This window comes from Dysidea avara, chromosome 15, assembly GCF_963678975.1.
Source record: "Dysidea avara chromosome 15, odDysAvar1.4, whole genome shotgun sequence".
Classification (NCBI taxonomy): domain Eukaryota; kingdom Metazoa; phylum Porifera; class Demospongiae; order Dictyoceratida; family Dysideidae; genus Dysidea; species Dysidea avara.
The window spans coordinates 7,824,518-7,847,120 of NC_089286.1; the positions used below are offsets into that span (position 1 = coordinate 7,824,518).

The 22,603-nt window shown below is 37.4% G+C and overlaps 2 protein-coding genes and 1 long non-coding RNA gene across 4 annotated transcripts; 1 reads left to right on the forward strand and 2 right to left on the reverse strand.

The window, feature by feature from the left end:
• Nucleotides 1-9,612: 9,612 nt before the first annotated feature.
• LOC136246080 (uncharacterized) lies at nt 9,613-10,620 on the reverse strand. Its single transcript, XR_010696235.1, has 3 exons — nt 10,413-10,620; nt 10,260-10,354; nt 9,613-9,668 (listed from the first exon to the last, which is right to left on the reverse strand). It is a non-coding gene; the product is annotated as an uncharacterized lncRNA (long non-coding RNA).
• A 5,459-nt stretch (nt 10,621-16,079) lies between these two features.
• Nucleotides 16,080-17,591, forward strand: LOC136245381 (uncharacterized). 2 transcript variants are annotated; one of them, XR_010695822.1, is made up of 3 exons: nt 16,080-16,301; nt 16,509-17,127; nt 17,179-17,591. XR_010695822.1 is itself a non-coding variant. In XM_066036888.1 (2 exons), the coding sequence occupies exons 1-2, from the start codon at nt 16,211-16,213 to the stop codon at nt 16,814-16,816; spliced, it is 399 nt and encodes a 132-aa protein (XP_065892960.1). In that variant the 5' UTR covers nt 16,080-16,210; the 3' UTR covers nt 16,817-17,591. The 2 variants fall into 2 exon arrangements, 1 of the variants encoding a protein (XP_065892960.1); XM_066036888.1 differs by having other exon boundaries at nt 16,509-17,591.
• LOC136245377 (uncharacterized) lies at nt 17,506-21,191 on the reverse strand. Its single transcript, XM_066036882.1, has 7 exons — nt 21,088-21,191; nt 19,787-20,970; nt 19,557-19,730; nt 19,314-19,502; nt 19,061-19,193; nt 18,160-19,007; nt 17,506-18,101 (listed from the first exon to the last, which is right to left on the reverse strand). Exons 2-7 carry the CDS (start codon nt 20,267-20,269, stop codon nt 17,604-17,606), a joined length of 2,325 nt encoding a protein of 774 aa, XP_065892954.1. The 5' UTR covers nt 20,270-20,970; nt 21,088-21,191; the 3' UTR covers nt 17,506-17,603.
• Nucleotides 21,192-22,603: the final 1,412 nt, after the last annotated feature.

The following is a 22,603-nucleotide window of genomic DNA, read 5'->3' on the forward strand; positions in this document are numbered from 1 at the left end:
CACTGCCTTTTTTTTGGTCTTCAACTTACAGCTGGCCTAGCCCCCTCACTCTTTGGCCTGCTCCACCACCCCTGATAGCACTTCTCAACCTTGCCAAAGCTTTTCAGTTCTGTGGAATTTGAAAATAGCACCTACAAATATGGATTAATGCATAGCTTACCAATTGAACTCAGAGAGCATTCCTTGATGTAGCATCTATAGCTCTGACACGTAACCAACAGACTTTAGGGCTTCCTCCACAAGCTAATATTAAACAAATAAACAATGTAAAGGAATATTTGCTGATGATTGCTTTTTGTACAAAATTATTCACACCAAAAGATTACATACCACCATTCTCCAGCAAGACCTAGACCAAATCTTAACTTAGTGAGTAGTTGCTTGCCAACCAACAATGGTATGAGTTCAGATGGAACTGCATCAATAAATATTACTAGTCATGCACGCTATTTTCTTCTGGGTGGTGCTTATCACTTAAAATTATAAGCCACTTATAATCTCAAATTGATAACTGCTATATACCAAAAAGAAACTAGGGTCTGGCCATGCAAGACTATGCATACTACTAATGTTGTAAGCACACCAGCTTGGTGTATACTGAGCATTGAAAATGCAATTACTGCTATTCCTACTAGGAAACCCACTTATAAAAACACTTTGGTAATTATTACAAATCCTCTTAAAATTTAACTAAAGGCAAAAAACCATATGGTATGAAAACCAAACACATATCACAAAGTAATTGAGATACTCTAATAGAACAGTCATTCAAAATTTAAAATAACCATACAATTATGTTAATAATGAAACTGAGTGTGAACTACTATGAGTCTTTAATAATGCTCACCAACATGAATATTTCATCCTAGCAGCAACCCACACTCATACATGTTATGCTTTGGCTAAAGTGAACGCATGTAACAAGGCCTTCAGGGCATTTGTACTGCCCATTTTAGGCTATATGCATGTGTTGTGTTCCAGAGAAAACATTTCTAGTTCAAATAAAAGTCAGAATTGTGGAATGTGGCAGCAGATACAGGCAAACCTATCTTTTGTAATGCTCCAGAAATCACCACCACATGTTCAATATATATTTCATCATTGCGGAATAATTTGTTGCATAGACCTTTCTTGCTACTTCACTCTCCCAACTTCTCCTATTAAGTCTAACTCCCTCTTGGAAGCATGGCTACCTCCATCAACTCATTTATGTAGATTTTTCATGGAATTGACCATAATATTCTCTGTGTAGTCTGTTAAGTTTGTTATGCAAACTTTTGATTTAGAATACTTTTTAAATACCTGTATTGTCTTTGTACTTTGCACATATTGTCATTTTTATGATCTTCTTTGTATTGTAGGTGTTAGCCCAAATATTCCTTAAAATAAAAGAATATGTAGTGAAAATAGGGAGGAGCAGGGTATTGCCCTAATCTATGATAGAATAGTCACACTTTAGGTAGTTAGCTACATGTGGTAATACCTGTAACAACACAGTCACAACAGTCATTTCAGAGCTTCTAAAATCTAAAAATTTTCATCGGGGCATTTCCCTTGATCCTCCAGAGTAGCATCTACATTTTAATGCATGCTTCAAACTCCATCATGTAAGGTTCATTGTCAAAGTTGGTCCCTTGTTCTCTGGCCTGCTCTACAACCCCTGCAGAACAACATATGTACATACATACTATTATATACCTATCTGTACAATGATGTGTCTGTGAGTATGTACATGTGTACTTGCTGTAAGATATAAAGTGGATGGTTATTCAACAATGGTATCCGACCAGCTGGCCTGATTCAGCATTTTGTGTTTTAATCATGAGTACTGAACTATATATGCCTAACCATATATTATATACAATTTGCCATGCGATTGCATTCTTTAAAGTACTCACACATGGTTTGGATAATAGTGTAGAATGATGAAAGTGACAATATTCATACTGTCATGAATAAAGCCATAATAATGAAAAAAATTTCAGTATGATTTCATTGAGTAGCTCTGACCTTAGATGGTTTCTACCAGTAATGTGCAGCTCAGGTTCTCTTACATGAAGCAGTTGTTGAATATCCTCAAAGAGGTGAGCATACATGTAGTGGTTACTTTTGAGTAATGGTTAACTACAATACTACATTTACTGTAATTGTAGACAGGTGTTTGACAATTCCATTCTTTAGATTCCTTCCATCCAGCCATCTTGAAATCTAGTGTCCTCACTCAGGTGATCACAAAGGCTCATAATACAGCTCATAGCTACACAGATTACTGTTTAGGTTTGTTTAAAAAGAATTAGGCTGTGCCAAAGTCAAAACAACTGTGCAAATTGACAGCAATGAATTTTGTATGCTTTATGAGACATAAGCTCTGCACAAGTTAACTATACATGGTGTGATAGATTGGCTTCTCTAGCCAAACAGTGTCTAATGGATGATAACATGATTAGCAAAGATACCTTATAGGAGGCTCATGAATTTATTTAAAATATGTATATCAGAAAGTCTTTTATGTAAAATAGTTCCATGTTAACACTGATGTAGTCAGTTTATAGTGAGCTGATAAAACAGCATTGATTATGAAAAAAACAAGGCTTAAGTTTCTGGTACAATTCAACACATCATATTAATAGGCTGGTGGATGCAATTACAATAATATGAGTTACATGAATAAATCATTTGGGGGGATAAGTTATAATCTCAACCAAATCATTGTCATATTTAAATCACTCAACTGCTGAATTGTGATCAATAGCTGTGTTGGTAAGTATAACATAAAAAGCAACAAGCCAGAACCTTGACACCACATAGCAATACCTATAAAAACCATAGAGTGAAATGTGTGATATCATTGAGTCAGGGATTTCTCTGAATTTAGTTTTAGTGTCAAGATTCTGACTTAATATAAAAAGCAGCAATAGTGCATAAGCATGTGAGTTAGAAGCCAGATAAGATCATGAGAACCTTCACAGTACAGACTAGTTATAATGTATAGCAACAGGAGTCATAACAACTTAATATGCTTTATTGAAGATGTAATTTAGTTATAGCACCAGACAATTTATATTCTGTAAACTTTACAGGTAATTTTAATGTACCATGGCAACAGAATTCTCACCAGTAGCAGGATATTCAAAATTTGAATGTCTATTTGTATATTATACTTACTTATAGCACATTTAGATGAAGCATGAAACATTGGTCATGATAGGTTAATTGTTTGAGTGTGTGTATCTACGCTGGAACTTGTGTGTTGAAAATAGATTAGATGTACATGTGTTTATCGTCAATAAATAAAAGGGCTGGTTAATCACTTACTTATGATCCAAGCACCAGTTTTTTTATTCACATCATATTATTGCAGATTATAACTATATGCTGCTCTTGAAGTACTGGGTTTGAGAAGCACTATATAGTGGTGTCATAACTGTCACTGTAGACAATTGGCATCAAATACAAATGTGCTTTCACACTGAGTTTTCACACATATAGTTAGAACTTCCAGTTTGTATGTGAATCAATGTCAGTACATGTCTGGGTGCAGTATTTTCAAAGAAGAAAAGAAATGGTCAGAAATGTTATGTGTAACTGTAGTTGTGAGACAGCACTGATTAATTAAGTTGCTAGTAAATAAGTGGACAATTTGTCAAATTATCATTAGCAGCAGCTAATTGTATATAGCTAATTGGTTGTCATGGAACACTAAAAGTTTAGCAAAAGTAATCACTGCACAAACAGACCTATCACAGTACACAAGGAAAGTATTTACTCTGTTTACTCCAACTATAGTATGTTCACATTGAGCTGAATCCTGAAAAACAGCTAGAAATTAAAAGTGGATTTTTTCTCAACAGAGTTAACATTTCAGCTAACCAGATGATTATTGGTAACAGCAAAGGTGTCAACAACAGACACATACTGTTTGGCTCCATTACAAGTTCAGGAAAGGGCTGTAATGGACACTGTACTTATATGGCTTCCCCATAGGAAATGTATTGTGAAAATTTTTGATTGGCCGTAAATATTATGTCAAACATTTGAACAAAAAGATTTTGAAATATTTTTAGCGGATCAAGCAGTACTACAAATGTGCCAATTTCAAGATCGTGTGTAATTGCATCCATGAGTTATTAAATGTTTTTGAGGATTCAGCTCAACGTGAACGTACTATAAGGCTGCAGCTGACTGCCAATTTGAAGTATTGTGAGCCCTTCACTTCCTTTTGGCTCAAAATATTCCATTACTATGGTCTACAATTCTAGTAAAGCCACCTTTCTCAGTACAGAGCCCTATAGCCACAGTACAAATGTATTCGCAATGATCAAATCCACCATGTAGGGTAGCTATGCATTAAAAATAAAACCTTTAAAGCTTTTGCTCAATACACTTGATAATCAGTGGGCATTAATATATGCAATCCATTGATATCTGAACACTGAGATAGATACTTGTATAGTGATGCTGATTTGTAACTTCAGATTTTCAGTATAAAATTTGTGAGATCTCTGTGTAGTGGCAGACACAACATGGCTGTGATGTACACGTCACAATGAAATTACAGATAATTGTTGGACAGGAACTAAGAAATTGTTGTCCATGGATACCAGAGTCAACACATGAATCACGTTAATGTGAAGCCATGCAGCATCCTGCAGGATACATCTTATAACTTAACTGCATAACAATACCTATAGAAACCATAGAATGTAATGTGTAATACCACTGGGTTGGGGAATTTAGCCAAGGTTCTGGCTGCTACTAGTTCAGCTCGGCCTTATTGTGGGCCCCCTAGTGAGTAATACAGTTGATACAGCTACTTCAACAACCAAGCACTCAAAATACTGCATGCACTGTGGAACATGCATGAAAAATGAACTATCGTAATAATTATGGTACCAGAAATAATGAACCACTAAATAGATGAGCTGTATAAGAATTGGTTGATAACAATGCAGTCATTTATTTCTTGTAAATTGTTATATTATAGTATTAAAAGCTTTTACTATATGCTCAAATAGCATGCTAGATTACTTGTACTGTATAATTGCTTCTGTGGTACTGTACTGCAACAGCAAAGGCAATCGTAAATAAGGCTTTCCACGTTAGCATGTCATTTTCAGTTCACACAAAGACGATATTCTGGTAAACAAGTCTATAAATATTTTTACGTTTATGAGAATAGGCGGATTAACAATCAGCATGAAGCTGTTTACACCAATGTAGCAGATGGTCCTTTTACAATAACAATTCTTTTGACTGATATTGAGTTAGTTGATTTAACAAAATCACACACGTGTTTATTTCACAGAAATCATTCAGGGACACAAAGTCTAGTCTAAAGGTTGGTCTTATTTAATTGTTGCTATAGTAAGATAATTTCTCACTGTTTTGGGGATTCCTCGGTTGTTTGCTCAGCAAGTCATTGTGAATCATATTCATCTGTTTCTGCATTGGTGTTACAATGTACATACATTATAATACCTGGCAGAGTAATACCTGGTATTACATTAACTGCTCTCATTTGTATCAACAACTGATATGTAAAACTGATGCTCAAAGATGCTGAAACCACTGTTGACACATAATGAAAAAACCATCTCGTGCCATAAAAAATAGACAGGGAAATAAGAAAGCATATAAATTGACTCCAAAGCACAAGTCCAGGATGCAGATCTTGCCTTGTTCATTTTGGATGGATCAAAGTACGTATTGTGACAAATGTTTGAAGCTGGTATCCAGTCACTGAAATATCTTAAAACTGTTTACACAGAATCGTGGTCACAATGCATCATAATTAATCTAATACCATCAATGATGTAATATGACTCTTGTGATAGAAGCCAGTTTATCATGTCATGTGTGCTTATATGGTAAGTTCAAAACACAGGCACAAGTTAATGAGACAATGAGCCTATAATATCATTGATGACAGTTGTACATGATCAGCAGCCAGTCTTTCCACTAGTAGTTCATGCATGGTGGTCCACTGATATTGTCCAACTTCTAATTTTATTCAGAGTTGTTTTGACCCTTCACTTTGAAAGCATAAATTCTAATGTAAACAACACCAAAAATGCTGAAGACTTTGACTTGAAGTCTCTATGTTTAGGCCAATTTGCATTTCACACAATGGCCATTATTATCTCATCTAGTTATTAAATTCAAACACAAATAAAACTTATTATGATTAGTTCTTACATAAAGAGTTAGAGTATCTTAGCTCATTAACACAGCATAGTATATAGTTGCAATTAGACCATGTGAAGGTATGTACATTCAGTGATGCAGTAACATTGTCTTTGAGTCTGTATTCTGCAATAACTTCCTGTAGACCCTCCTAGGAAGAGCTTACTTCATAAACATGTACTGTACAGCTAATGACTAGCCCTGAGCCATGCTACAGGGAAGATGCAGAAGGTTGCAAGGGAAGATGTGAGCACCCAGTGCAAAATTATAAGTAAAACTGAAAGTGATAAGAAGCAAAAATTTTTGGCTATAGAATTACAAGCCAACAATACAAGACTATTTTAGATAACTGACTGTTTTATTCCTATTGTGTTGGCATGGTGCTTGATGCTTTTACTAGCCTACTATGCTCAACACAGGCATAGAAATAGTACATTGTATATCAGAATCCAAATTCCAAGATGGGTATCATATATATAAATTGTCTTTGTTACAAACTGAAAGGAGTTTGTAACTAAAACATCGACTTATACATTGCTGAGTGTACAATTACTGTATCACATAAATTCAATCACATGGTATATTAAATTTGTTGTATTAAAGTAATTGACTACTTTATTACAAAATCTTGATTTTTTATTTCATGATCATTCTATCTTTGTAGTTTTCTAGCAGAGAATGAGCATGCTGTACTGTATACATGGTTCAGTGTTGAGTGAAACAATCAACAATAATTTTTTAGTTAAATAATCAAAGCTGATTAAATGATCATGAGGATTTGCTGAAGTTTCTTTTGTCTTTTGCATTGTATGTGCTAGAGACAGCAATGCTATAAATTAATTGACAGGAGATTCTTGTACAATTGTTGTGTAAACAGTATCGTTCATTGTTGAATAAAGACAAATAGTCATTAACTGCATCTCTCAGTAAAACCAATTAGATTGTGTTAGCTAATTAGCTTTCCAGATACAACAATAATATACCATTCCTAAGCACAATGTCAAACAATGTCTTCTTTTGCACCCAAAATCCTAACTGTACACATAACTTTGTGACATCAGTTCCCCAAAATTCTTGTTTTCCAAACATCAGAGAGCTTACACTATCATTAGTCTAGTTTATTCTCCACCTGCGGTATATAGGATGATAAAAAACTCTAATGTAGCTAAATTTCTCAAAAATAAGTGACTGCTGTTCTATTGGAATATACCACAATTATTTGCTTGACTGCTTTATTAGAGGATTTCCTTTACTTCCACTACACTTGTTTTCAGAATATATAAACAAGAAATTTAACGGACTGTTAATGAAGTTTTTTATATGGTGTCAGAGTCCCTTATTAGCTATTAGCTCAAGCTCATAATATAATACATTTCAGTGATTTACCCAAAGCAGTTGAATAATTATGATAATACATAATTTTATAAAGCACAAAATAACATATATTACTATATGATGTACGTTATGTAATGTGTGTAACAGGGGAGTGCCAAGGATATTTCAAAGGGGTTTTGGAAAGTGGCGCCTGGATGTAGGGGTCTGGTGGAGCAGCCGATTTTGTGCTTGCCAACAAATTAGTAGCAACACACAGTCCTGAGCTTTGTTTGCTACTGACAATTTTAGTAGGTGTTTCCTGAAACCCCTAGGCATGCCTCATGTGACAATTGACTGAAGCAAAATGCATGGCAGAGGAATATGTATGTAGATGTGTTATATATCGGCAGTCTCCAAGAACATAACAATAAAGGAAAGAACTTTCACTGCCACTGTTTATTATTCACAAATACATGTACAGATAATGATTAACTGTGGCATTATACATGTAGTATAGTGTTTAACAGTTGGTAGTGTCACCAGCATGCCTACATCAGCGTTGAAACCGGGTCGGGTCATCCGGGTCACATTTTCTCCGGGTCTGACCCGGTTTACAATTTATCCGGGTCTAACCCGGATTGGATCACGTGAGAAACGAAATTGTTCGTTTGACGACGCGGAAATTTATAAACGCTATCGCGTAGCTCTTTCGTGAGCCACGCCCACTTATCGCATTACCGCGAGGGTAGCTATTGTCAGTAGGTGAAGACCTTTTTTTTTTTTGGTCTTCAACCTACAGATAGGCTGAAGTTGCAATATTTACTCAACATGAATCGAACGCTCAATGTGGAGACTCGTTCGCTCGCTCGAGACTAGCCGAATTTAATTAATCCGGGTCACATCCGGGTCAGCAGTAGTGACCCGGTTTCAACGTTGGCCTACATATTAAAACTCCATACATCAAGTTGACACTTCAGTCTAGGTTTTATCATACATATAATTTTAATCTGTGCAAGCTATAAAATTTAAAGGTACTTATTTGAGATACTGTCTGTATAATGTTCAATTGTCGTTTTCTCCAGATATACTAGAAACGCTTTATTGCCCTTTTGACCAAAGCCCTTCAGTTTTCCCCATGCATTTCTTGCCCTGACCACATACATTGGGATTACACATTTCATGTAATTCTGTGACATAGAGCTATTGCTCTATTATTCCAAATTTAAAATCTGAAGAGTAAAGTAATTTAAATAACATAAAGCTAATGATTAATAATAACAAAAATGCAAACAACAAAACAGATTTTAAAGTTTGTAGATGTAGTAATCACAACAGCTACTGAACATATGGTTTAATTTCTTTCACCAAAAGTATTGCTCGTCATGACAAATCCTAGCTTCAAGATTCTTGATGCTGGTAAGTGGCAATGGTTTAAAGAACCAAGGGAGGTTAGCAAAAGAACAGCAATTATTATCACTTGGACAATCTATACCATCCCAAACAGAATCTCTAGTAAAAATGATGCTTGGAATATTAGGACATTAATTTTATAGATCCAGACTCACAGTAGAAGTCATCATGGACAAAAGATGGTGGTAAACGAAACATGGACAATTTGAAGTATAATCTGGCAGAAAAGTACTTTGCCTAGAATGGCCTATCCCATAGTACAGATGTGTAGTATTGTGTACTCTCAGGGTACTATAAGTTATGGAAACTCCATCAACATAATTGTTATTGTTGTTATTGTTATTAGCGCTTTACTGTGACCAGCACTGAAATTATGGACCATTGATAGATCTTGCATTATAGAAAAAAATAGCAGGACCACTTTTCTGGTAGCTTATCAACATTCTACATACTCTACTGTAAGGAACTTGGTGAGTTGAGAATTGAGCAGAATAACATCCAGTATTATCACTAGGAGCTCTACAAGCTGCAACAGGTCTAGTAATCTTTATCATCCATGGGGACAGAAATCTTTAGCAGCATCAACACTAGCCACTCTCGTCCAACCTTTCTCTCCACCACACTCCATTTCCATTATTATTATTATCATTATTACTAGGACCACGTCACATACAACCAAGTACATACACCAACGTTGCAACCTACCCATTGGGCAAGTATAAACAGTGCCATAGGAAACACTCAGAGCAGTGTGCGTGTACCTGTGGAAATGATACATATGCATACGTACACAGGCAAGGGAGTTTAACTGGTATCAGAAAACCACAATACTAAAACACAACCTACACAAAAAACCTAGTTAAGTTAGCTATATTGAAAGTAACTATATATTGTAGGTGTGACGTGTCTCTGAAGATGACTCAGCAGTGAAGTGAGGCTATGCAGAATAAGGGATATGGTGAAGGCACAATTAGCAATTGATCCCAATCAAGCCAATATGGCACAACAGACTCTGTTGAAACTAGAGGCCACTGGTGATGTACCTGTATATCAGCGGTGTGGCATTGGCACAGTGATCACAGTCTATAATATTATGCATACAGCCATGCACAACATACAGGAGATAGTTACACATTGTTGTATATGTAGCACTGCATCGGCTTCTTGTTTAGCTATTACAGACTCACGGTAGACTAGTAGTTAAGCCGAGTGGAAAATAATTCCAGCCGCCAGTAAGCCAGATGAAGGTGCCGGTATAATGAAAATAATTCCAGCCGCTAGCAAGCCAGATGAAGGATGAAGATGTAGATCTATAATACAACTACCGGTACAAGTATTACATTACTCATTACCTTGCTGTTCCAGCTGGTTGTTTATGAGCGCATCAGCTGGTATCCCAACTGGTCATCAGCTGGTCCTTCACTGCATGACGCCTGGAGCGCATATCCTGCACACAAAATACACAGTTACAAACATTTAAACATACTTGTAATGTTGTTGCTTACCAGTAAAGTGGCGCCTGGCCTCTCCGCGGACGTTTATTAATCTTCTCGTTCGAGCAATCTGTAATTAAACAAAGGCGTGGTGCCGGGCGTTATATAGAATTACACGTACGGTAAAGTCATCAGCACGAACAGGCGTACTTATTATACGGTTGTGCCTTCATTCACAGGCGAATCTTTCCCCGCTTAGTTCATGTCTCTAGGCCTCGTAGTTTTCTCAAACATTATTTATTATTTATTGAGTATTTATTTATTTATTTATTCATTCATTATTAATGACGTAATTTTAACCGCATTTCGTATTAATTCTTACTACTTGGTTGTATAATTACTAGGCCCGGGGCACATACAACATAGGCGGTGGAGACGGGGGGCCCCCTGGCCCCCCACTTTTTTGGGACACTGTTTGCAAGAAAAGATCGAGATATTCTAATAGAGCAGTCACAGTATTCAGAGAAGCAGTGTAGCAAATTACTTCAGGGGCGGATCCAGAGTTTGGAAAGAGGGGGGGCACCTTTCTAAAAAACAGTTGAAGACCAAAAAAACTTGCTGAAAACCAGTTGAAGACCAAAAAAAAAAAAAAAAAAAAAAAGGTCACAACAATAATAGCTAGTTATCCTTACCAACTATATCACGTCTGTTATGTGAAATAAAATCCTATTTATAGCTTCATAGGTAAGCTACACTGCCTCATGAACATTGTGACTGCTTTATTAGAGTAATTGACTGCTCTATTAGAGTATCTCGATCTTGTATGCAATTTCTTGAAAGGGGGGGGGGCATTTGCCCCAAATGCCCCATCCTGGATCCGCCACTGTACTTAGCTACGTATGTGTAGTTATAAATAAGGAGATATAATTGGTGGAGAGCAGCTATTGTCAGCAGGCTGACCTTTTTTTTTTTTTTTGGTCTTCAACTTACAGCTGGCCTGGCCCCCTCACTCTTTGGCCTACTCCACCGCCCCTGACATACAACCAGGTACAACCACTAATGGGGCAAGTACAACAGTGCATGACCAGCACAGAATGTGAGGATGGAAAAGATGCACACACAGTAAACTTAAGTGATACATACAATTACAATTATGAGGATCTGCTACTATTATGCTGTATTGAATACCCGACCATGGAAGACCACATAATGCATTGTCACTGCCAAGTAAAGCAGAGTTAACTGCGACAAAAAGTAATGATATCATAATGTGGCCATATGCGAAGTGTGCAAGTTATAAAATGAATATTAGCTAATCAGATAATACAATATTATTGTTAAAGTGTTAATGATAACTATGTGATGTTGCTAGTTTTTAAGTGTGTGAGCATCTTCATAAATGCCACACAAATTTGATTCTCAATAAAGCAATGTGCATAGATTCTCTGATAGCAATAAATAGTTGAGTTTGGCTGCCTTCCCAGTATACGGCAATGCTATGAACAAAGGAAAGGCGGCCAAACTCAAACTATTTATTGCTATCAGAGAATCTATACACATAGCTTTATTGAGAATTAAATTTGTGTGGCATTTGTGAAGATGCTCACACACTTAAAAACTAGCAACATCACATAGTTCTCATTAACACTTCAACAATAATATTGTATTATCTGATTAGCTAATATTAATTTTATAACTTGCACACCTCGCACATGGCCGCATTATAATATCATTACTTTTTGTTGTAGTTAACTCTGCTTTACTTGGACGTGTACTTTTTTTACAGCTACAAGCTGGATTTCAATACTTTTTGTTAGAATAGCATACACTGTTGAAAACAGTAGGTGAGTTTCCATGGTTTTGACAGAAACCCCAGATTACAGTGACAGGATATTAAAATACAACTGTAATTTAGTGGCATGCAACTGCAGTCAACTAACACCCATTAGATTAGATTAGATTAGAGATTTTTGTCAAAAGACAAGGGTCACACAAAAGGCAAAGCCTGCAAACGTGCTCCCCTTACAAAGACATACATACATACATACAGTTACAAGTACAAAATAAAACATACAGCAAAACATGACACACGACAACTACATACCTATACAAAAAGAAAAAGAGAAAATTACAAAATCAGGTTAGCTGAACAGAAATCGACGAAGTGCCATCCGAAAAGGAATTGCTTTGGAAATTTGTAAAATTTCTACAGGTACTGAGTTCTAAAGAAATGGAGAATTTATAAAAAAAGAAAAACGGTATGCGTTAATGGTAGATGATGATGTGGTAAGTGAAAGTGAATGGGATCTAGTATTGGTGCTTGAAAACTTGAAATGTGAGTTGAATGGGATAGAAACTCTTGTCATGTAAAATATCGTGTACTTGAGTTATAGTAAAATAGGACTGACGAGTATGGAGCGCAGGCCATCTTAGGTCCTGCAAACAAGAAGTAGAAGATTTGGACCAGTTATGTGAATGAGGATTCCATCTGCTACCACACACCCAGCGTGCAGCTCGTCTCTGAATTGCTTCTAGTCTATCAATGTCTCTGGCAGTGTGTAAATACCATACAGGTGAGGCATATTCTAGTAATGGTCTAACAAGGCAATTGTAGGCAGCAGATTTAACAGTAGATGGACTTGCAAAAAGAGTGTGTCTTAAATAGTTGAGTGAACGGGAGGCTTTAGCTGTTATATGTTTGACATGATCACTCCATTTAAGATGAGAATTGATCTACATCCCCAAGTAACGAACTACTGATTTAGATGGAATAGGTTGGTCATTAAGATGGTACTTGCACATTGGTGGCGATCGCTTATAAGATATACAAATACTTTCACATTTTTGTGGATTTAATTTCAGTTGCCATAACTGTGACCATTGATAAACTTTGGTCAAGTCTTCTTGAAGTAAAGTTTCATCATGAGTTGAAACAATTTGCTTGTATAAAGCAATGTCATCAGCAAATAACTTAACAGTACTGTTGGAAATAACGTGATGGATTTCGTCAATGTAGAGTAAAAATAACAACGGTCCAAGAACAGAGCCTTGTGGGACACCTGAACGAACAGGAAGCCATTCTGAGAAACAGCCATTAATAACAACTCTTTGATAGCGATTGGTATGGAACGAACCAAACCAAGAGAGTAGATTTCCATGTATGCCGAGACATTCAAGCTTAAGTAACAGGTGGCAATGAGGAACCGAGTCAAACGTCTTAGCTAAATCCAATAAAACACAGTGAACTGAGTTTCGTCTTTCAAGGCAAAAAGCCCAGTCATTAATAGCTGAAAGTAAGAGGGTCACAGTTGAACGTTTACGACGAAAGCCATGTTGAGAGAATCACTAATGAGATGTTTAGACTCTAGAACAAGTACAAGTTGTCTGTGAATAATTCTTTCTATAACTTTCACAACAATGGAAGTAAGGCTTATTGGGCGATAATTAGATGGAAGGTGTTTATCACCCTTTTTGTGAACAGGTACCACATTGGCAGTCACCCAGTCCCTAGGCAGGGCACCAGAGGACAGTGACAGTTGAAATAAACGTGATAAAGGTAAGGAGATGAAATCGGCAGCAACTTGTAATAATTGAGATGGTAGATTGTCTGGACCACAGGCCTTATCCCGTTGTAAAGATTTAAGTTCTTCATAAACATTCTCTGGTGTGAATTGTACAGAGTCAATAAGCTTTCCATTAAATTTGACAGACTCACGCAGAGATTGCAAGCCTGAGCAGTTTTCAGTTGTAAACACAGAGTTAAAATACTGATTAAAAGCTGTTGCCTTCTCAACATCATCTGAAACATGATTACCAGAGATGCTAAGTGGAGGAGGGGACTGATAAAATCCCTTGACTGAATTTACAAAATTCCAAAACTTCTTTGCATTTGCTGAATACGAGACAGAAAGTGCAGAAATGTAGTCCACGGTGTCCCGTCTAGCCTTGGAACGAACCAAATTACTTATCACTTTATACTTAGATCTATTTAGTTCAGAGCTGTTACGTTTCATTCTACGATACAAACATCGCTTGACACGTATCAAATGGAGGTTGTCTGGTGTAAACCAATGCTTGAGTTTTTTCTGTTTCCATTGAGTTTTAGGTATATGAGTCAACAACTGCAAAAAATAAATCCTTCCAGCATGTCCAAGCATTTTCAATGTCTGATTCAAAATCCAGCTGATCCCAAGGAACATGGGACAACAGCTCCTGAAATGCACAAAAATCGGCCTTTTTGTAATTATACAATTTCTTTTCACTGGTAGATGATTTTGTGGGAGAAATACAAATTGAGAATTCAATAGAATCGTGATCAGTTCCTGGCAAATTATCTACAGTCCGAATAGTGGAGATAGAGTCAGGACAGTTAGTAAACACTAGATCAAGAATGTTATTTCCTCTAGTAGGGTGAACAACCAGCTGATTGAGAAAGTGATCATGTGTAATTGAACAGAGATGAGTAGCGGTTGGAGATGATACAGCTGGAGAAACCACTGACCAGTCGATTGAGGGAACATTAAAGTCACCACATAATACTAGAGGTGTACCACCATTAATTAGTGATAACGAAGAGTTCAGTTCATCCAGAGCTGACAGGGATGGACCTGGTGGACGATAGAATACTCCAAACAAAAGATGACTAGGCGAGGTAAGGAGTTTTACCCACACTATTTCACAGTTTGTTTCTAACTCAGACATTCTCATCACAGGAATGGAGGAGCGAACTAGTATCATAATTCCACCACCGTGTCTATTTCGATCTTTACAAAAAACAACATAATTTGTGAGTAAAAATTGAGAGTTAAGAATAGATTCATCTAAAAATGTCTCAGTTATAGCGACTACATCTGCATCAACTGCTGATAAATAGATTAACAAAGTAAAACGTTTTGGAAACAAACTGCGAGAATTAAAACAGATACAGTTCAAGGAAGAGGACTGTCTAGGGCAAACATTGTCAACTGCTAAATCAATACATGTACAACAATACCATGGATCAGATGATGGAGACTTAACAAGGTCATCATATGTAGATTCAGAAATATATCTATCACAGGATACATGAATCCACTGGTCACAACCATCACAACACATTGCTTTGTCATCGTCATTTAATCTACACTTGCCACAAGGGTACTCCGGTCCAGGATTCAAATGGACATCTCCAGATAATAAAATGATTAACTGCAAACAAAACGAAGCGTTTCTCCAATTAAAGCCCGCCACACGGGGCGAGCGAAAGTAACCGTTTAAGCAAGAAAGTATCATTCTTCATCATCCTCACAGATAATGACAAGGAATAATTCTCTAACTGTTGCTGGTCCAAAAGTCCACAAACTTTCCAACACACGAGAGTGAACACAAAGAGCCACGCACACGCCGCCATTTTTTTTAAAAACTGTAAACCCTTAGTAATACTTTGCCTTTCATTCTTGTACTACAACTTCTACCTAGATTACTAGCTACTTACAAACTTTACAATATAAAAATGCAGCACTTGTAGAAACGCGACTGTTCTATTCAGTAGAGTGATTGACTGCTCTGTTAGAGTAGTTATTTCGATCATCAAGCGAAGAAGCCACGCCCCTACCCATATCATTACAAATTCGTCGGAAATTATCTAGGTTACAAATATTGCATAAGATACACTACCAACAGTTATCACTCCAAATTACTCATTATTACTTACCAAAAACACGACCAACAAGACAATACCACCATCTTCACTATATTTTACCATAGATAATATATACCTTACCCGGGATTGGAAACGGAGGCAATCAACACCTATCAACAAGTTCACTCAGCGTTGTAGTATCGCGAGTTTAGTGTAACGTAATTCCGTAATTCAGTCCGTGTTTTATAAAATGGCGAATGCTGGAACTCGTAAAAGAACTCGTGCTAGAAAGAAGAGCTCGAAGCGGAAGAGCGGAGAATCCGATGGAAATGACGATGCTGGTTCGTTGTCATTATAGCTAACAATAAACAACCAGCGCTGGTAGCAAAATTTGGGCATTTTTACAGCTTAAACATTCAATCACTGATGTGCCTGGCCTGGCCTTGTTTGTGTGCAAGTTATGTTGATGTAGCCATTCATTAGCTATACCCATAGATAATATATACCTTACTATGCTATACCATACCTGTCTTTTTCTTTCAATGCAGGTCCCAAAGCAAAAGATGCTTTTGTGGAAGCACTCAGAAGCGTATTGAATGATGATTCATTTAAAATAATGTCCTCAGAAGCAATTGAAGCAAGAAAAGTGGCACAGATTCTGTTGGACTGGTGTCTTGATGCTGCCAACAATAACTGTTTTACAACATTTGTTTTGAAATTGTCAGAAGACCTGAAACAGGCAATGAGCTCTTGTAAGAAGAAATCATGCAATCGTGAGAAACTTTGGAGAAACTTTTTTCTGTTGCGCTCTTCAGAGAAATTTCGAGGACTGGGTAAATTTTTTGGACTCCGCTAATGTGGCTGCTACACCTATCCTGTATCAGCATTTAACTGATATTTTGTTCAGGGGATACATTAGTGATCATGTGACAGGGTGTACAGCTGAAACCAAGGTTGATCCAGCGCCAGCTGTAACAAAACGCGAAGGCAATGCTCTTCGTTATGCTGCCGGCTAGGTTTGTAGACATTTACATAAGAAAATCGAACGCAGTAAACATGAGCTTAAGGAAGAGATGGTATTGTGCCTGATGGCTTTAACAAAGGACACACCCGAAGAACATAGTGAATGTGGCAGTTCTGAAGAATGGACATTAGCACTAGATAGAGGTGGGCTATGGTATGTTAAAGAAACAACATTTATATTGTTTATTGCAATAGAAGAAGTGAGAGAATGCCTAAAAATGTTACTTGGTAGCAACCCAGCAGCTGGAAAAAAAAGAGGAGATTGTTGAAAAAGTTATCTCCAGTGATGATGTTGAATTTTATTGGCTGATTTCCACTGCAGATTTCGAGATTGGTGAGAAGGAGGTACATAGTGCACTTCTTAAGGAAATAGTGCAGCTTTATGTGACTATCCGTGGATTTTCATATGCGAGCTTTTGGATGGAGAAATTTAAGCAGTCAGCAAAAAAGAGTACACAGCGGTCAAAAAGCTTACGTAGAGACTTGTATGATAGCAGCTTATAGTATATTATATTATTAACATTTGCAATGCTATGCATAACACAACTTTATTTTGTGATTACAACAACACAGTAAATGATACAAGCAAATTATTAATTAATTGATAATAAAAATGGAATTTAAGGCAACAGCTTTTGCAGAAGTAATTCTAATACCATTTGTCGCCTAATGCTAGCCATATCACATTGACTAAAGTTGAAAGAAGTTTTGTTAGCCAGGCACTGAGCAATTCTGCATACAAACACACCACAGTCTGAATTATTTGTCTGTTGTGGAACACCTTGCGAAGTAGAGCAATTCCATTCCGTGGTAGAGGCACAGTTGGATGATTTCTCTAAAATATATGATTTTAATGCTTCCAAGCATGCTGGATTTGGTTCATGCAGCGAGTCATAATAAACAATCTGTAGGTCAGCTGTGCTTATGCTTGCTAAACACCAGTGTGCTCCAAGGTGCACTGGAACCAACAACAACCTCTTGCTAAATAAATCAGTTTCCTTTGTCCACCGGCACACTGCCTGGGAACCAAAACGTACAAGCTTTGGATAGAAAAATGTGCTGTATACGTAGACATCTGTGTTGGCCTCAGCTACTAATTTCATGTAGCAGTTTATCACCTAGCAAAAGAAAATGGCAACACATAAAAAATAAGTACTACATCACGAATAGCCTTACTTGGTCATTTAACCATCCGGTATCTTTTAAAGTCCAGAAGTCATGACGTGTTAAAGTAATGGTACAACACCTTGATAATTCTTCCTCCGCAGGTCCTGGTCCTAGTGCCTCACTAATCATATCATCATCAGTAGAATGGGCCTTCTGCTCAAATGATATGTCCATTTCTGTCACATCATTTCTATCGTGACTGCCAGCAAGTGTATCCTTTTCATCCATTTCAACAATGTCTACTTCTGCAGAAGTTTGCTGATGCTTATGACTTTTCACCTGATCATTCGAGCAAGATTCATGGGAGGCTTCTGTCACATCTGATGTTGCTTTTTCATTAAGTACTGGTGCTGGCACATCATTACTGTTAGGGTTATCGCTTGAACTGGCAGGCATATCAACAGTAACAACTTTCTGTACAGGAATATCCAAATATTTTGAAGCTGTAAACAATTCTTTTCTTGGAGCAAATGACTTTTTAAAAACCTTTTTGGCTGCCAGTAACTTCAATTTGCTTTTGAACACTCTTGGTGGCTTTATAAGCTTAGAATAAGATTTGTCCCTACATTTAGCCTTGCACCGTTTCTTAAGTGGCCTGCTCTCCTGCTCTATATCTATAGACTGCTTCTTGCCATGGCAATTTCCTTTTGAAATTCTTCCACAAACAGAATTGATTACTTTCAGTGCCTGACTATTCTTACAAAAATCATTGACATTTGGGTTTTCATGTCTCCCTCCACGTTGCCTTTGGCAGCCAAAGTAATTTTCAAGAGGATCTTGACAAAGCCTCTCACTCAAGAAGATTTTAACTCCTGGTATGGTGAATATGTATTTAACCAGTTCCACAAATGATTTAACTAAAAAAGATTAATTGATAATTAAAATAATATATTATTACTGCATGCAATACCTGTGACAGTGATGCCAAGACGAGTTTCCCTAGGCATTAACATCATTTCCTTTTGTTTTGGAGAAAATCCTTCCCTTTCATAGACACTTTTCTCCCAGTTCTCCAAGTAAGGCAAAAATTCTTCTTCAAGCCACTGCAGTGCATAAGCAAACAATAAAGTACAACATCTACTAAGTAGTTCTCTAAAATGGTCTACTGTCTACAAACAATGTCACACCCCAATGCATACATTATAATAATACCAATAACATACTTGCAAACGAAAATCCTTTTTAGAAGTGTAGGGATCTTTGAATGATTTCCTGCTGTGGTATCCAGTAACAGCATTGGATACGTTGAAGCAATCAAAAAACTTATCGATCATTTTAACAAACTTGACTGTTTCCTGTACTTCTTCACCATAATTCTCTTCAAGCGACTTAGCCACTGTCTCACTAAGAGCCTACACATGTATAATGCATTATATAGCATGCTAATCACATTCTTGTGAACTTACTTGTGCAGCTAAATCCACTCTCATCTTTGAAAACGTCGTTAAATAAACATGCTCGTACCTCAGCTTTTTCACTTGTCTAATAACTCCTCCTTGTTGGGGTACTGCTTGTGGTCCTCCTGTATCATCAAGGTAAAGTTGTTCTAAGTGCCCCCATGATATATCTTTACCATTGCACTAAATGTAAAAGGAAAAATAATGTACTCTCATTGCAGCTATAGCTATCAACTTACCCATAATTTTCGTTTGTTACTGTTCCAGCTATTTCTAATTGTTTTTAGCAAATGAGGAGGATCAGATATGAAATGCAAGTCACGTGGTCCCTCTCGTGCAAAAGGGTTGGGTACTTTGTAGACCATTTCATCTTTGGCATTGTGGAGTTTCCACAATCGACGATTTGGTGATGCACCATCACACGTAATTCCTAAAACACGGAAGCCCATTCTCTCAAGCCTTGATATTGCCTCCCACACAGGGTCAAACATCAACTCTCCACTGAGGTTGTTACAAGCAAACTGCGCATATGGGTAGTTCAACTTCTGAAAAATGCCTCTCACCATTAGCACCAACATTGAACTTGCGAGTTGTTGTTCATGTTGTGTCTCACCTAAAGCATTCTCAAATTCAAGCAGTCTATTGTTAGTGTTGCCTAGATTGACAAAGCCGATTAAAGAACCCTGGATCATATACAAGGTCAGTCTTGATATGAACTTCATCCATGACTAAGAAGACATATCTGTTAAGCTCGTTACTCAAAAAAGCAATGTCGTAAAGCTCTCGATCTGTTTCTGCAGAGAAGCCGATGGTAGTTGATGTATAGTGGGTGTAATCACGCAGTGTTCTTTGTGAAGGCAGTTTGATGCACCCTGTTTTCTGCAGTAGTTCATATGATTTTCCAGATAAATGTCTGAGATACAAGCTCCACTTAATGACTAGTGGGTGCCACTTCATTGACCGAGAGTCCTTTATAGAGCATGCTGTTGGTCCCAAAAAAGGCGTTGAAAAGATCCTTCTGGATACATAGAATGTACTTGCTTTGTGGTTGCATCCATCATAGCCTTCATATCATCATGCAGATCAACATTTAAGGTTACACCGTCTTGGGTAGCTGCAGTTGAAATCTTCTCTTGTAATCGACAAACACGAAGCTTTGCTTTTTTGCTCTCCTGGTGTAGATTTCTCAAACGCTCATCTTTTTCAGACGCACTCAAATTCGCATAAGTTGTATGACTGCTGGGATGAGTCTTCTGATCTTTTCGGCGACGTGACAGCATAGCTGATAGTGTTTTCTTGTATTTCTTACAACATATGCACAGCCTGGACTCTTCTGTACTGTTCATCAATATATAACACTCAACATGATAGATGGATAAACTACCAGTCCTTGCGGTGTCCAGTGCTGCCACAGTGCTGGTTCCTACAAAAGTTATTCACATCAAAGTATCGTGAACACAACAAAGGTATGCACACATAAAACTTGTCATGCTCTATTGACTTTACATACAGTTAAATGTATGCAGAAAGGACAGCTTACTTGAATTATCTTTGAGTTCGCCATTCTGAATGTTTGGGAGCTTCAAGAATGCATCATCACAGTTGCCTTCGCAAACCTTGCTTGTACGTAGAATGTTGATAAAGTTTGATACATGTGAAACTACAGGAAACATAAAATTTCCATTGCATGTTTAATATCGTACAGCAATCCAACCAATACCTGAATTAAGAGATGTCGAAATGTCTTTCAAAAGAGCAGATGAGGGCTTCAGAGTTTCTCTTTTATAATTCACAATCCATGAGAAGTCTTCCTTAATGGCTAACGATCTTAAAACCTCAGTGCCAGACTCAAAATAACCCAGTTGGAATATTCTCAATTCTGCATTTTGGATTGTATCAATCCACCCTGTAAAAGGAACGATTTAGCTAAGCATCTGCACACACTGTGTCACTATACCTGAAGGAATGCCATTACACTGTTTCAGTCCACTGTGCAAAATATCCAAAGACCTGACTGGTGCATCAACAAATGAGCACAAAGGCAGAGACACTTGAAATGACAGTGGCAGAGACACCTTCAGCACTGACACATCTCTCAAAGGAATTGAAACTGGTAGCCTCTTAGGTTTAGGCTGCCAGTGTTTGTTACTATGAAGTCTAAGCTTTCTGTGACCTCTCCTATCATTCATCTGTAAAAAAATCCAGTGCAAACTATAGCTATATGCATAATAATAAAGCAACAGTTCTGAAAAGGAAATACTTGCATTCACTTGAAGATTCAAGGATTTCGCCTACATCAGTACAAGTCAGCAGCCTTAAAACTATCCTATTTTGTTTGTACACATCAAGACACACGATAGTGTGTCGTGCGGCCCAAGAAGCCGGCGCGCCACACCGTGAGTATATTAACAGGAAGAAAGAAAACGCAATTTTCACACCTATGTAGCTCTGTGATCCCTTATCCGATTGGAACCAAATTTGCTGGAGACGTGCCGCCCAGCTAGGGTAGTCTACATACCAAATTTGAAGAAAATCGCTCCAGCCATTTCCGAGATACGAGCGAACAAAATTTCGTTTTAATTTCTTCGTTTTCTTCTTCTTCTTCTTCTTCTTCATCTTCTTCATTTCGCACACTTCGCAAAATTCGCCATAAAACACGAATGCGTGCTCGGATTTGGCTGAAATTTGGCACACTTAAAGGGCTCATTAAGGCGGATCTCCGTACCAACTTTGGTAGGAATCCGATGAACATTCACGGAGTTATGACCGATTATTTGCGTAAAATAAGGTCGAAGGTCTGTCACGCCTACAGGGTAAACGCCTTGGAGGAATCAGTTGAAAATTGATATGTAGATGGAGCAACCATCGTAGGAGTGCCTTTTTGTGGTTTGAAAGGAATCGGGATAAAGACCATGGAGATATGACACGAAACCCAACCTGTGTCAAAATTACGCGATCGATTTTTATGAATAAAAAACTATTAGTTTTCGTATCTACCAGGCAAACCGCTTAGAGCAACGAGCTGAAAATCAGTATGTAGCTGGAATAATCACCAT